The sequence below is a fragment of the Rhincodon typus genome, chromosome 23, assembly GCF_021869965.1.
Source record: "Rhincodon typus isolate 14 chromosome 23, sRhiTyp1.1, whole genome shotgun sequence".
In the NCBI taxonomy this organism is placed as follows: domain Eukaryota; kingdom Metazoa; phylum Chordata; class Chondrichthyes; order Orectolobiformes; family Rhincodontidae; genus Rhincodon; species Rhincodon typus.
In genome coordinates, this window is record NC_063354.1 from 40,829,870 (window position 1) to 40,845,594 (window position 15,725).

At 38.5% G+C, this 15,725-nt stretch overlaps 1 protein-coding gene across 4 annotated transcripts in view; it reads left to right on the forward strand.

Moving 5' to 3' along the window:
• The window catches only part of LOC109915688 (COP1-interactive protein 1-like), a 343,206-nt gene that overhangs the window by 9,954 nt on the left and 317,527 nt on the right, over window positions 1-15,725 (forward strand). For all 4 annotated transcript variants that reach the window (XM_048610817.1, XM_048610815.1, XM_048610818.1 and 1 more), the window contains exons 2-3: window positions 463-540; window positions 11,488-11,553. In XM_048610817.1, coding sequence (XP_048466774.1) covers window positions 463-540; window positions 11,488-11,553 — 144 coding nt within the window. The remainder of the gene's footprint in view (window positions 1-462; window positions 541-11,487; window positions 11,554-15,725) is intronic.

Sequence of the window (15,725 nt, forward strand, 5' to 3'; positions counted from 1 at the left end):
TTTGTCCCCGAATCAGCACTCTTCATGCAGTTTAGATATTTGTCTTCCATTGAGATGGTATTCTTTTTATAAAGTCTTGAGTGCAAGATGACAATCTTTGACAAAATGTCCTTTTCTTTCAGCATTACTTAAGTTTGGTTTTTGTGCCAGGAAATGATTATTGGTAGGTTTCTATTTGCGTTGGGCATCCTCAAAGACTTTCCAAGTGATTTTATGTTTGAGTTCTGACAATGAATGTGATTGTTTGCTGAAGTTAACATAACCCGATCTGTTTTGGGCAGGTAGGTGTTCAGTTTGTCTCTTGTAGCCATGCAGAGTTTATAATCTATTTTTTTGCTATTACTTAAAATTTTATGTTTAGCTGATAGAATTGATCACTGTTTATCATTCCAATATTCCATATTTTAAAATTTAAATTGGAAAAATATTCATAATACCCTGTTTTACTGCTTTTGTTTATAGGCTAAACCCATCTATGGAGGCTGGTTGTGTTTGGCACCTGAAGGTACAGATTTTGAAAATCCAATGCAGAAATCTCGAGTAAGTTGTTTTACTTTTGATACTTAGTTTGCTATGCCTATATTGCCCAATCTATACCTAAAGACTTTCCTAAGTATCAAATGAAAAAATATATTGAGGTTGGAATTTCTTAAGGTGGACTGCATGATGACAAAATCTCATCTTTGACATTGAAACCCTGGGCTTTGCAACTACCTGGGTCCCTAACCAAGTTGTTAAAGTCCAGCTACAGCAAAGGTGAAAGATTGCCCGTGTGGGGATTGTCCACAAAAATCCAACTATGGTGATCACTGCCCTGCTAGCCTATTGTGAATCGGTAAAATGATGGATGGAATCATTAGCAGTGCAATGGGGACTTGCTCACTGATTAATAACCAGTGATGTTCCATTCAGGCTCCAGTAGGATCACTTTGTTTAAAGCCTACTTATACACTTGGTCAAAAGATAGATGCGAGTCTTGATCTGAATTTGAGATTATGTCTAAAAGACATCAAGCCACTGTCCAACCAAAGGTCCTGTCAACGAGCCTTGGTGAAACTGAAAGCCATGTGGACAGTGGGGAGGAAACTACTTTATTTTTAAAATTCATTCATGGAATGTAGGTATCACTGTGTCAGTTCTTTATTGCCTTTTACGGAGTTGTCCTTAAGAAGGTAGTGGTGAGTTGCCACCTTGAGCCGCTGCAGTCTAGATGTTGTAGAAATACCCACAATGCTGTTAGAGAAGGAGTTTCATCAAATGAGTGGAGCTGCAGGACAAAAATCTTAAAATTCAGTTCAATGATCATGAACAAAATAATTTTTTTCTTTGCTTAAAAAGTCAGTGTCTTCTAACACAATCTGTAACAGCTGTCAACCTAAGAAATTAAATCGTTGCAGTGAAATATGACTGGTGAGAATAAACAGCTCAGTTGTCATCAGTTTCAAGGTCAGTGTTATATGTAATTTTTGCATAGAGCTGGACTTTACCTCTGGAATTCAGTTCTTTTGTCCATGTTTGAACCAAGACTGTAATGAAGTTAGGAGCTGAATGGCTGTGGCAGAACCCAAAGTGGGCATCAGTGAGTAGGTTACTGTGAAGCAAGTGATGCTTGATAGCGCTGTTGATGACACCTTCCATTACTTCACTGATGGAGAATTGACCAGGTTAGAGGTTGTGTGTGTGTGTGTGTGTGTGTGTGTGTGTGTGTGTGTGTGTGATATACCTAGCAATTTTCTTTATTGTTTGGTAAATTCCATTATTATAGTTGTATTGGAACAGCCTGACTAGGGCAATGGCAAGTTCTGGAACATGTCTTCAGTGCTATTACCAGAAATCAGGGCCCTTCTGTTCCTGCAGCCATTTCTTGATCTTATCAAGTACATCGAATTGTGTTTATAATTGTACTGGACACACAAGAAGATCTGTTGCTGTGCAATCATATTTGATCATTTGCTCAGATCGGTGCCCTACTACAAACAATTTTGATTGCTTCATCAGTGATTGTTACTTTGGATATAGGGCTAGTTATTATCTGCTTTTGCTCTGTTATTACTCTATATTCCTCAAATGAAATTTTAAAAATTGAATTGATTTGGAAATTATCTTTGATTTTAAAAAATGCCAGTAGAACTGTTTGTTGAAGTGTAGGAGAGAGCCCATTGGTCTAATCCGTTTGAAAAGTTATGAGAATCTGTAATACACCAAGTTCAGTGCAACTGAACATTTTGACAAAAATAAATTTGATTGGACAGTGAGATGGATTTGTCATGGGTAAATGTCTAATGAACCGACTCAACTTCTGGATTCCAACCATGTAGAAAAGGTTATCTATGGATATGGCTTGTATGGAGCTATAGATAAGATTTTGCAAGCATCTACGTAAAATACTACTAACAAAGATAAATGCGTAGGATTGGAGGCAACCTGTTGGCATGGATGGAGAACTAGAAGGTAAAATATCTAGAATAGGATAATGGCTTCATACTTCAGTTGGTAGGATATTACAAATGATGCTGCCCTAGGATCTGTACTGGGATCTCGGCTTTTCAGCATACTAGTAAATTACTTGAAGGGGGAGAGCACTGTGTTTTGAAGTTTGCTGACAACACTCAAGTGGGACATTCTATAATAGATGGGAAAATTTGCAATGGAACATGACGATATTGTTTTGCCCACTAACAAGATGGAGTTGATTGTAGCAACACATGAGATTGTCCACTACTTAGCTGTGATAGATCAGAATATGAATGAAATAGTGAGAAGCTTGCAACTGTCTCTTTTGAGCAGAAAGATTTAGGGGTCTAAGTACAGAAATTATTAAAAGCCCATGGATATATACCAAAATATGACCTGAGACTCTGTGCAATGAAACCAATGATCAGTTGGGAATAAAGTTTGTTCTGCCTATTAATCTTTTTTTTGATGCAGCTGCTTGTTTTAATTGCATTCTTTACTACCCCACCCAAAGATAATGACTTGTGTGGTATAATTTTAATAGGATTAGCAGTGTTCCAAAACCATATCAAGTTTGTACATAGAAGTAATGGCTGAATCTGTCTAGAAAACAAGAAGAATATTTAAGTCTTACTTTCTTTCGACTTTCTTCACTGTCACTGATCCAGTTGAGGAGAGCATGCTTTGAGTTGGTTAAGAATCAAATTTGAAAATATCCTAGTATTTTGCAACCTTTTGAGAGATGGGCATATTGAGCAATGGAGAGCTCTCCCCTTCTCTCAAGTTGTATGTGCAGCATTTTAATAATTTGCATTAGGGTTATGGTGATAAGTTTTCTGCCACTTTTCATGATTTTAAGAAATTAAAATTAATTGTGTAACATGCTTCTTTTTATGTACTTTTTAGTATGTTAGATTAATGAATCAACTTTGAGGTTAAGTTGACTATTTTGCTAGTTTCATTATTTTTGAAACTTCTCTTTGAGATCTAAAGTCCTAATGCATTCTTAGACTTGTTTCCCAATCTTTGTGTTCAGGGCATGAAATGAAGATCTTCCCGATAGGCCTAATGCATACTGATCTCTAATTAGGCGCTTGAGTAATACTGCATGAAATTAGCTTCAGAGCCTTCACTGTACAGAACAATAAATTAATTACACTTGCTATAGGCTGACCTGGTCTTTGGCACATTCAAGAGTGACCAACTTGAAAAATGTGTTCACATTTTTATCTAAATCTGTTCTTCACTTGAGGTTAATGTTCTATGATATGCAGTCTTTAATTTTTAATTGCTAAACTTTGTTCTTTTCACCACTTTTTTGTACTTGCATTGTTCAGTGTACCTCTAAGCCATATGGGAAAGGTACAAAAAATATTTTTCCTTCACTACTCCTCTTGCCAAATGTTTCATTGCGACTTCTGAGCGCCATATTTTTCCTCAATGTCCATTTAGTGCTCAACAATTTTAAAATATGAACTAGAAGTTTATAGAATTAATATTGCCAAATAATACTCTTTTTTTCTTCCTGACTTTTACATGACTTTAGCTCCAGATAAGTCTACCCATTCTTTTACACTATTATTGTGGTTAAAGCAATTTTATCAAAAGTAGGATAGATCTTGCTTGACCAAAAATATTAATTCTCTTGTGCCTAGTTTTCTGGGCATCTCTAGAGTTAGACATTATTTTATGAAAGCTTGGACTGTATAACAATGTTTCAGTCTGACAAGATGGAGGATGTACACTAGTTATGCCATTAAAATGTTAAGACTTTGGTGAATTGAAGACTTGATTCATTCCTGAACAGTAGTGAAATCGTTAACTGCATGGTGCGTTGTTGAGTATCAATCTTAGTTTTGTGGCTTTTTACAATATCAGCATTTCCCAAAAGCCCTCAATCACCTTGAAGTACTTTGAAATTGTAATGTTATATTGTAAGATAGTGTGAATTTGCTCTCATTTGTTAATTCCACGAATGGAATGTGTTTATGACATTGGCCAGGGCACCAGGAGAGGTCCACTGATCGTCTTTGAAAACGCCATCTGAACAGGGTTTAATGTCTCACTAGAAAGGGACCACCTCTGACAGCATGACTGTCCCTCAGTACTGTACTGAAATGGTTGATTTATGTGCTTGGATTTGTAGAGTGGATTGACACCAGAATGTTATCTTTGATCTCCATTCAGAAAAACAGGACAAAACTTTTTGGAGGAGCGCAGCAGGCCAGGCAGCATCAGAGGAGCAGGGAAGTTGACGTTTCGGGTCAACTTCAGAAGGGTCATTTTCTGAAGAAGGGTCCCGACCCGAAACGTCAACTTTCTGCTCCTCTGATACTGCCTAGCCTGCTGTACTCCTCTAGCTCCACACTGTTATCTCTGACTCCAGCATTGGCAATTCTTATTATCTCTCAAAACTTTTTGGTTCTTGAGTCTGTTCTGTCAATCGTTGTGATTATTGAGTATATATCAGCCAACTCCATGTATCTAGTTTAGCTCTATATACCTTTGTACACTTGACTAGTACAAATTAATTCATTTTCTGTTTTAAAATTGTGTTTAGGTACACTGTGTACTTCTGCCATCCTTTGTGTGAACAAATGTTTGCTAATTTCTCTCCTAAAATGGTATTTGTGTTCTTTGTCATAAGGCTTGATGTAATCACTACCCCTGTACTTTCAGTTTATGACAGATCTAAAATCTGCTGTGAAGTATTGGAGACGTTTGATGTTTCATTTCTTTTTGACCTGTTCAATTTATGTTGCCTGTAAATTAGGGTAATGAGATCCAGGAACCACATGAGAGAATTCACAACAATAATGGCACAGCACTGAAGTGTTTTGAGGAAAATCTGCATTCTTGTTGTTTTGAGGGATTTGTTTTAACTTTTACAGTAGTTTGGACAAAACATATTTTTTAATAAGTAATTTTGCTTTCTTAATGACAAAGGATAGAGGGGAAATTCCCAGATGAAAAAGGAAAGTGGCACAATTCTGAGGCAATGAAAGTATTTTAGATGGTTGAAGAGAAGCTTATTTTTTTCTTTTTCAAATAAAAGAATATATCATTTTAAGTTTTTTTTTAATATAGTGAGCAATATGTTGCAGAACACTAGAATCAAAGGTCCGGATGCTATTATAAACTAAAGAAATCTTGAGCTGAATGTGGTTTTAACTTCATATTTGGATAGATTTTTGACTTCTAAAATAGACTGCGCTAAATCTGCCTGGTGCTTCCTCTGTAGAAGCATTCATATTTGGCTCATTCCAAATTGTTACAATTTCTGTGCAGACCAATAGAATTTCTTTCCAAAAACTAACTACTTAATAAACTTGAACTTCCTGTGAAGAACTGAAAGAATCATAATTACAAAGTTTTAGGACATTTAGTAAAAGAAACTAAAGCAACATTCAACACTATTAGTGGTACCTTCTGGTCTAATCTACAGAAAAGATTCCCTAATTTAACATTTAGAGTGACTGGAAATATCCTGTCCCAGTTTTCATACACTTTATTTTGTTGCAAAGTAAACACTCTTTCTTCTCCTGGAACCAGTCCAAAGTAATTCTTAATTCCCACAGGCTTGGTTCCTTTCTTTCCCCAGCAGTGTAGATCCTAATTCCAGATCTGAATTTAATGGTAAAGGACAAATTCCAGATTTTTACCTTTATCTAAAGCTGGTTGAATCTTGAAAAATAGTTATATAATTGCAAATTTAGTCCCCTTTAATATGGCCACAAGCTCCAGTCCCCATTCTGCATGGTAAACAGTAGAGACCTTCTTTCACACACTGTGTCTAAAGCCTGTACTTTGATCCTACAATGGCTTCCAGTGGACTCTTCCTCTCTCAAAGCTCCTATCCATGGCACTGTGAACTACAAGCTGATGTTGTTGGAATCATAATTAACGACACCTGAGAACCCCATCTTCTTTCAGTTTTGGAAATAACTGTTCACAAAACCTTGGTATTCCTAACATCTCACTGAAACTGGAAGCCTAATGACTGCTCTGGACACTCTCTTCATAGTTGTGAATATCTCTCGCTTCCTTTCACAACCTGAACCTGAGATCACCTTATTGGGATTGTATTGCGGCCCCCCCGCCCCGCAGTTAGCGGGAGATTGGGAAGCAATTGTATAAGGAGACCTCTAATATCTCCAAGAATGATAGGGTGAGAGATTTTAACTTTCCAAACGTACACTGGGACTGCCATAGTGTTAAGGGCTTGGATGGGAGGAATTTAAGTGTACAAGAAAACATTCTTATTCAATGGGTGGATTTACCTACTAGGGAAAGAGCAATACTTCTGTTGGGAAATAAGGCAGGGCAAGCTATTGAGGTGTCAGTTGTTGAGCACTTTGGGGCAAGTGTCCATAATTCTATTAGTTTTAAAATAATAATGGAAAAGGATAGAATAGATCAAAAAGTTAAAGTTCTAAATTGGAGTAAGATCAATGTTGATGGTATTAGACAGAAACTTTCAAAAAGTCGATTTTGGAGGCTATTTGCAGGTAAAGGGACAGTTGGGAAGTGGGAGGCCTTTGAAAATGAGGTAGAGAATTCAGGGGCAGTATGTTCCTGTTGGTGTGAAGGACAAGGCTGGTAGATGTAGGGAATGTTGGATGACTAGAGAAATTGAGACTTTTGGTCAAGAAAGAAAAGAGGAGGTATAGACAGCTGGGATTGAGTGAATCCCTAGAAAAGTATGAGGCCGGTAGGAGTATACTTAAGAGGGAAATCAGGAGGCCAAAAAGGGGACAAGAGAGTGTGTTGGCAAATAGAGTAAAGAAGAATGCAGAGAGATTCTTTAGCTATATTAAAGGCAAAAGAGTAACTAGGGAGCTAGGGCCCCTTTTAAGGATTGATGTGGCTGTTTGTGTGGAACCACAGGAGATGGGTGAGATACTAAACAAATACTTTGTCAGTATTTACTGTGGAGAAGGACATGGAAGTTAAAGTACTTGGGGAAATAGTGATGTCTTGAAAAGAGTTCATCTTATAGAATAAGAGGTGCTGGAGGTCTTAATGTATAAAGATAAATAAGTCCCTGGGACATGATCAGGTGTTCCCCAGAACTTTGTGAGAAGCTAGGGAATAAATTGCTGGACCCCTTGCTGAGATATTTGCATCATTGACAGCCGCTGGTGAGGTGCTGGAAGATTAGAAAGTGGCTAATATGGTGCCATTATTTAAGAATGGCTGTAAGGAAAAACCCAGGAACTATAGACTGATGAGCCTTGAGTCAGTGATAAATTGTTGGAGGGGATTCTGAGGGACAGGATTAACATGAAGTTGGAAGGGCAAGGACCGATTTGGGGAAGTTGGCATGGGTTTGTGCATGGGAAATAGAGTTAATTTTTATTTTTGAAGAGGTGACAGAAGATTGAAGGCAGAGTGGTATGGTCTATATGGGCTTCAGCAAAGTGTTTGAAAAGTTTCTGCATGGTAGACCAGTTACTAAGTTTAGATCACGTGTTCCAGGGGAGCTAGCCAACTGGATACAAAATTGGCTTGAAAGTAAAAGACAGAGGATAATGGTAGAGGGTTGTGTTAATTGCTTGGTGGTTCAGTGGTAGAATTCTTGCCTGCTGAGTGGGAGGCCTGGATTCAATTCCTGACCAATGCATGGCACTCCTTTCTTTCCTTCCTTGTCATAGACTTTCTTTCAAATTTATTGGGTGCCAGACCCCGTGCGCGTTCTGTGGCCTGGAGGAAATGGTGTTCCACATTTTGTTGAGGGTGTCTGAATGCAAACCCTTTTTTTTTTTTTTTTTTTTTTTTTTTTGGAAGGGGCAGCTGTTGAAATTTTGGTTGCACTTTAGCCTAATGCTTTTGATCTACAGGCTTCCAGTTCAGGAGGGCTGGACAAGTCTAGGAGCCGCCTTGTGGCTTTGCTCCTGGGCCTGGACAAGGTGGCCATTAACAGGTTCGAGAAGTGGGCTGAGGAAGGGCTTGTTGGTTTTGACTGTCTGCCACTTTCTTTTTTGTGGTTAAATCTGCACTCTGGTGTCCATGGAGCATGTGGTGCTTACCAGTATGTTAACTCTTTTCATAACCAATGGGTGCTGTCAGGGCTGGAGGGCATCATCAGTTTGATATTTTGATATAGTGCAAGCTTCCGTTCAACTTTAAGTTTGTGTTTGTTCTTGGTTTTGTGCCCAGAAAATGGCTTTTCTGTTTTTCTTTCTTATTGATTTTGGACCCCTGTCTCGGGTGTGCTTGATGGGTTTGGTGTGAGGGGAGTTTTATTTTTTGTTAAAAGGAGTAGAGGAACTTTCCACTGGATTTTGAAACTCTTGTTATCCCTGTTCTGATAGTGTTCAATGGGGTCAGAACAGGTTTTATTTTTGAGTCAAGGAAGATTCATTCTACATTTTGGCCCCTTGTGGTCCCTGCCCCAGGAGTGGATGATGGGGATGGAGTCAAGGGAGAGCCACTTCTTGTTTTATTTAATTTTGTTTTCCCCCAAGTGATAGGGACTTCATTCTTGTTTAAGAAAGTTGAAAAAACTTGCCTTCTGTTTCAAATGAGTAGCCTGTGCTTTACTCTGTTTCATCTGGTGCTGTCCCTACCCTGGAGTGTCTGATGGGGACAGTGTTGGGGGGCTCTTGGCTTTTTCTGTTTCTGCCTTTTGTTTAAAAGAGTACAGATTTGCTTTTTGGACTAGATGCCTGTGGCCAGCGGAATGTCACCAGGATTGCTGCTGGGTCTGCTGCTTTTTGTCACTTCTATGAATGATTTGGATGTGAATATAGGAGGTATGGTTCGTAAGTTTGTGGATGACACCAAAATAGGTGCTGTAGTGGAAAGTGAAGGAGGTTATGACAGTACAACAGGACCTTTTGATCAGACAGGCCAATGTTCTGAGGAGTTTAATGTTGATAAATGGGAGGTGTTACCTTTTGCTAAGGCAAACCAGGGCAGGACTTATCCGTGTAGTGGTAAGGTCCTGGGGAGTGTTGCTGAACAAAGATCTCTGGTTGCAGGTTTGTAGTTCCCTGAAAGTGGATTTGCAGTGGACGGGATGGTGAAGAAGGCATTTGGCACATGTGTTCATTGGCTAGACCATTGAGTATAGGAGTTGGGATGTTGTGTTGTGGCTGTACAGGACATTGAGGCCACCCTTGGAATACTGTGTTCAATTCCAGTCATCATTCTGTAGGAAAAATGTTATTAAATTTTGGGGGTGCAGAAAAGACTTTAAGGGTGTTGCTGAGACTGGAGGGTATGAGCTATAGGTAGGCCAAATAGGGGATATTTTCCCTGAACCATCGGAGGCTAAGGGGTGATCTTGTAGAGGTTTATAAAAATCATGCAGAGCATGGATAGGGTGAATAGCTAAGGTTTTTCCCTGGGGTGGGGGAGTCCAAAACTAGTGGGCATAGGTTGAAGGTGAGGAGGGAAAAATTTAAAAGGGACCTAAAGGGTCAACAACTTCAAGCAGAGGGTGGTGCATGTATGGAATGAGCTGCCAGAAGTGGTGGAGTAGTTTTTAATTGCAACATTTAGAAGTCCATCTGGATGGATATATGAATAAGAATGGTTTAGAGGGATATGGACCAAATGCTGGCAAATGGGACTAGGTTAGATTGGGATGTCTGGTCAGAGCGGATGAGTTGGACTGAAGGGTCTGTTTCTGTGCTGTGAGCCAGTGACCCAGGCCACTCTTAGCGGGAGAATGCAGAGCAGGTCACATGACCTCCACCTTGATCTAAAGACTGTCCTTAAACTTTTCATAATAAAAATCAGAATTAAAAGTGATGAATTCTAGTGAGGGAGGAAATGACACATTGCTGCTTTAGGTTTTGAAGCAAGACATTAATATTAGCAAAAGTGAGATTCTGTTCTTTTTTTTAGTAAGTAGGAATTCAGCTGTTGCTTGAAAATATTAAAGTTGCCAGGATTGGGCAAGGAAGTGGAATTACATAAGGTGACCAATTGAGAAAAATGTTGGTTTAGCTGATGCTGTAACAGTACATGATTTTCAGAAAATGCAGTGAACTATGTCATTGGTACTTCTAAAATATCATTGAGTTCATTCATTGTGTGGGGAAAACAGTATAGATCCTTTCCAGAGAGATGATTGGGAAATTTTTTTTATGTGCAAGTTTTAGATTGTTCTTAAACTATTATTTGTACCACCTAGGAATGAGAGAAAATTTGATACTGTACTTCACAATTGAATCTGACTTTAAAACCAGAATTTTCCTGGAAGTAAAATCTGAGAAGCTGCTCATATTAATGTATATTATGATACTGTAAAACTAGAGGTTGTAGTTCTCCACATAAACTTGGAAAAAATACTTTAAGTCAAAAATGCAGGTAGCTGTAATGAAAATTCACCTGAATCCAGTAAAAGCTGTTATCTTGTCTCAGGCTGATTTTTTTTCTTCTTTGAGTAAGGTTTTCTGCTTCTACAGAATATTTATCTTCTTGTCAGGGGTCTTTAGCACCAGTCAAGGGACTTGGAAAAGCAACTGGCATTAAAATACATGACTTAATTTATTCGTTCACAGGATATGGGTGTCACTGGCCAGGCCAGCATTTATTACTTATCTGCCCTCTGGGCATTTGGGATAAGTGTCAACCATACATTGCAGTGGGTCTGGAGTCACACGTAAGCCAGACCAGGTAAGGACAGCAGTTTCCTTCCCTAATGGGGACTCGGATGGGTTTTTCTGACAAACAGTTTAATCATCACCATCTAATTCCTAATTTCATTTTTTTAACTGAATTCAGTTCCTGCCATGGCAGGATTTGAACCTGGGTCCCCAGAACATTACAAGGGTCTCTGGATCAATAGTCTACTGATAATACCACTAAGCCATTACCTCCCCTTAATGGGAATTCTTACTTCCTTTACGGGAAAACACCTTAGTGAGGTACATCTATTCAACATGACTTTAAACTGAAGTAATAAACTTTCTTTTATTTTTAAATATACAGAAAATAGTTTCATATCAAAATAATTCACAAAGTTTGAACCAAACTGTTGCAGTTCATAACTTTCCTTTTCTCCTCTGCCCCAACATCTAGAAATGGCAGCGCAGATTCTTTGTGTTATATGAACATGGCTGTCTACGTTATGCTTTGGATGAATCAGTAAGTAATGTTTCTTCTTGATTGATTTGAAATATTACAATGCTTTAATTGGTCAATTCTTAACTAAAACGGGTTTCAATGTGTTTTGATACTTGGAAATGGAAAATAATTGCCATGTAAATTGAAAACATTGTTTTATGAAATAAATTAGCATGATTATTATCAAGATAAATTTTCACCTGATTTGTTAACTAATCCCAGGCATCAGTAAAAGCGAACACTTCTTGCTTTTAATTTTGCAACTAGGAGCATTGACCCGTAAGTAGCAATGCAAGAGAAATTATGGCAACTGATATATTTATTTTAACACCTAACAATTGATTCTTAAACATAATGCTGAGGAATTGTTTGACTGTATTGGTGCATGGAGATTATTGCCCCTGAATCTCTCCAGTTATGTGAATTTCTTTTCTGTAACTACTCCTTCTGTTAAAATTCGACATGTCCGTTGTTTTGAAATAATGCATAAATTGTAACCTGTCATCATTTGGGTTTGAAGGATGGTTTTGAGTTAAATGAAAATGAGGAGAGTTCTTGTCAACTGGATTGTAGCATAACTATAGGAATTAAAATTGGTTTACATGCACCAACCTTTTGAAGGTGACAGAGCAAGTGAACAAGGCTTTTAAATGAACAGACAAGTTCTGGGGCTTCATAAATCCGAGCAGAAAATGTAAAAGCAATGTTTGTGTGTGTCTGTGTTAGGCACCTGCAGGTATTCTGTTAAGGCCACTATTGATTTTAGTGATAATTTTCAAACACTACCTGCATATATATATACTTAAAAGAATTTGTAGGATAAAAGAGCAGGAGGAGGAACTAATTGAATCGCTTTTTTTCGAAGAGCCAGAACAGATTATGCACTAAAGTGACAGGATCAGTGAGATAACAAGGTGTAGAGCTGGATGAACACAGCAGGCTAAGCAGCATCAGAGGAGCAGGAAAGCTGACGTTTTGGGTCTGGACCCTTCTTCAGGAAAAATTTATACCTCTCGTGCCAGTTTAAATTCTGTTGTCTCCTGGTCTCTCTCACTTTACAGCTGCCTCAGTGACTTGACTTAGTGGACACAAGGGAAGATGAGGTTTGGGTATGGAACTGACTGTTGATGTCTCTGTAAAGGGACTGACTTTAGACTTTATAACTGTTTATTCTTGCATTAAATAAACATTTTTAAACATTATCATCTTTGTAAATAAGTGATCATAGATTTCCTGCTATAGAAATTCGATGATGATTACTTTTTGCAACTTTAACTTCCGGAATAATTAATTAGCTATCGACATCTAAATGTTTCAAAAATTATCTAAAGTCTTGGAAGTAAATATTTAAATCTGTTTTGTGGGTTTTGTTCCACTTTGCATTCCTGCATCTTCTCTGATTTTTGCCTTCCACTATTGTATTTTGGAAGAAGGCGCCTTTCTTTGCCATCAGGTCCTGGAGTGGGATTTGAACATGAGTTTCTTGCTTGGGCAAGGGTGTTATTGATCTGCACAAGCTAGCTTTTTAATTAGGTAATAATCTCTTTTTTTTTCTAAAAAAAGATTAACCAGGTTTTAAGTTGGGGATGCAAATATTAAAAAGTCAACGGAATGATAAATTTATAAGTGTTAATAAAATCATAATTGGAGTACTTTGTGCAGTTTTGGGGTCCAAGTGTAGGAAGGAATGAAAAGGATGAAGTGTTGATTCACTGGAATGCTTTCTGGTATGAGGAAATACAGCAAAGACATTAATTATTGATCTTGGTAAGATTACAGGTTGATCTGATAGATGTGTTTTGATGTGACAGTGTAGAGAAGTACAATTTCTAAGAGCCCTAGAAGGAGGGACATAATTGAAATATGAGATGACTTAGGAGAGAGAGGAGAGAGCAGGAAAACTCCTTTCTACATATTATAGTGTGGAGCTGGAGGAACACAGCAGGCTGGGCAGCATCAGGAGCAGGAAAGCTGACGTTTCAGGTCGGGACCCTTCTTCAGATTTTCTGTTATCTGACTCCAGCATCGACAGTTCTTGCTATCCCTTTCTTCTTACTATTGTGACCTGTAGAATATTGTACATTAAGAATTATAATTGAAGCAGGAAGCACCTCAGTGCCAAAGGATTATGGAGTAAGAAATGGTGTCTGATGATTACTACTTCTGTGAAAGGAACTAGTTGGGATGACCGATCTGTTTGTATTGTTGTATTTTTGTTTGGGAGCAATATGTCCACTGAAGCAGCAACAACAGCCACCTGCATGTGTGTCACGTTAGTGGTGTTATTGAGATGATGACCAGAAGCTTGGTTGGTGCATATTTCAAGGAGAGTGTTATGGGTGAGGAGAGAGGGGAGTTCTTGACCATGAGATTTAGATGGGCAAAGAGCTGCCAAAGTGGGATGAATTTAGAATTGTGTTTAAAGGAACAGTCAAGAGCAACAGTAAGTTCAGAGTTGGAAGGTTACAGTGGCTGGAGAAGGTTACATGAAATATTGATGGGCAAGGCTGTTAATGAACTTCAGCACATGCTCATTATAGCATATTGAGTTCATGCCAGCTCTCTCCCAAGCATTCCTTCAAGCATACATCCAGTTTCCTTCTGAAGTAATTGATCCTGTCTACTTATGTGACTCTCGTAAGCATGGAGTTCCACATTATGAATGCTTGTTTTTAGTGTGTTTTGAAAAGAAAAGAATCTTTCTCACATTCTTGCCCCAAATCTACCATGGCCTCTTGCTCAAATCTTCAATTTGTGTCTCTGTCTTTCCATCATCAAAATAAGAACAAGTTGGGAAGAAAATAACTAAGAATTGATACAATTCTGTTTTAATAACTGGAAGTAGCACAGGCTTGGTGGCTTAGTGTTTAGCACTGCTGCCTCCCAGCACCAGCAGCCCAGGTTTGATTCCAGCGTCTGGCGACTGCGTGGAGTTTGCACATTCTCCCCGTGTGTGCATGGGTTCCACTAGGTGCTCCAGTTTCCTCCTCCAGTCCAAAGGCTGTGTAAAGTAGGTCCATATTAAATTGTCCTGTAGTGTTCATGAATGGGCAGGCTTGGTGGGTTAGCCAAGGTAAATGCGGGATCATGGGGATGGAGTGGGATACTCTTGGAGTTGACGCAGACTTGATGGGCTGAATGCCCTCTATCTGCACTGTATGGATTCTATGATTTTATTATATGATATTTTTAAATGGGCTTGACTGGGGTAGGGGGCAAGAAATTGCTTCCCCTGTCTTTGCACTCCAGAATTGGGGACCACCAACTGGATCGGGACTAACGTTTGATTGAGGTGAGGGAAAATTTCATCATCCAGTTTCAAATCTTTGGAATTCTGTGCAAGAACATTGTTACTCAGAGTTGCATATTCTGTTTGAAAGATAAACTGGGAAATGGAACTTTGGACTGTTGTGTTGATGAGGGTTTTTTGGCAACTGTTAAGTAAAAGTGGAACACTTGTGTAAGCAATAAATGAACAAGGGCATGTAACTTTTGGAGAAGCTGGATTTGATATTTTTGAGACCTAGATGCCTCTTGGGTTGAAAATTTTAAAAACTGCATAGCAACAACTTCTGGAATGATGAGAAGCAGCAGTTTGTCACAGAACCGAGACCGGAGCACTAACTTGTATCTCCAGATGCCTGTAAGCTAAGCCAGATGTGCTTCTGAGGGGAAGAAAGCTAGCACTGAAAGACTTTGGAAATAAGTTCTTACTGAAAACTGACTAGCCACCACATTAAGGATTGCTGTGCTTGATAACAGGAATCGACACCAAAAGAACTGAGAAAGTCTCTTCGTTGGATTGGACTCTTGATGCACAGAATTTGTCTTTTTTTGCTTATATTTTCTACCTTAATATTTCTGCAAAACTGTCTTACCTGTCTGTTTTGTGACTGAATAGGTACATTTTTGAATAAAGGGGGTGTAATTTAAATCTGCATGTTTAGCAATTGATAATCCATTTTCCTCCTTATTCAAGAATAAGTTTGTTATAGTAGGTCAATTTTTGTTTTGTTTCACCTCTGATGTTGATCACAGTCAAGCAAATTAACTATCCTTATGATTAAATTGGTCGTCTTCACATTTGTGACAACTTGTGGGATAGTGAGGCTTGGTTTCCAGTACACTGTTTCCCTCAGGGTTCTGACAGCATAACGCAACCAATTCTCAGATTAAAGGAAAAGGCTATCTAC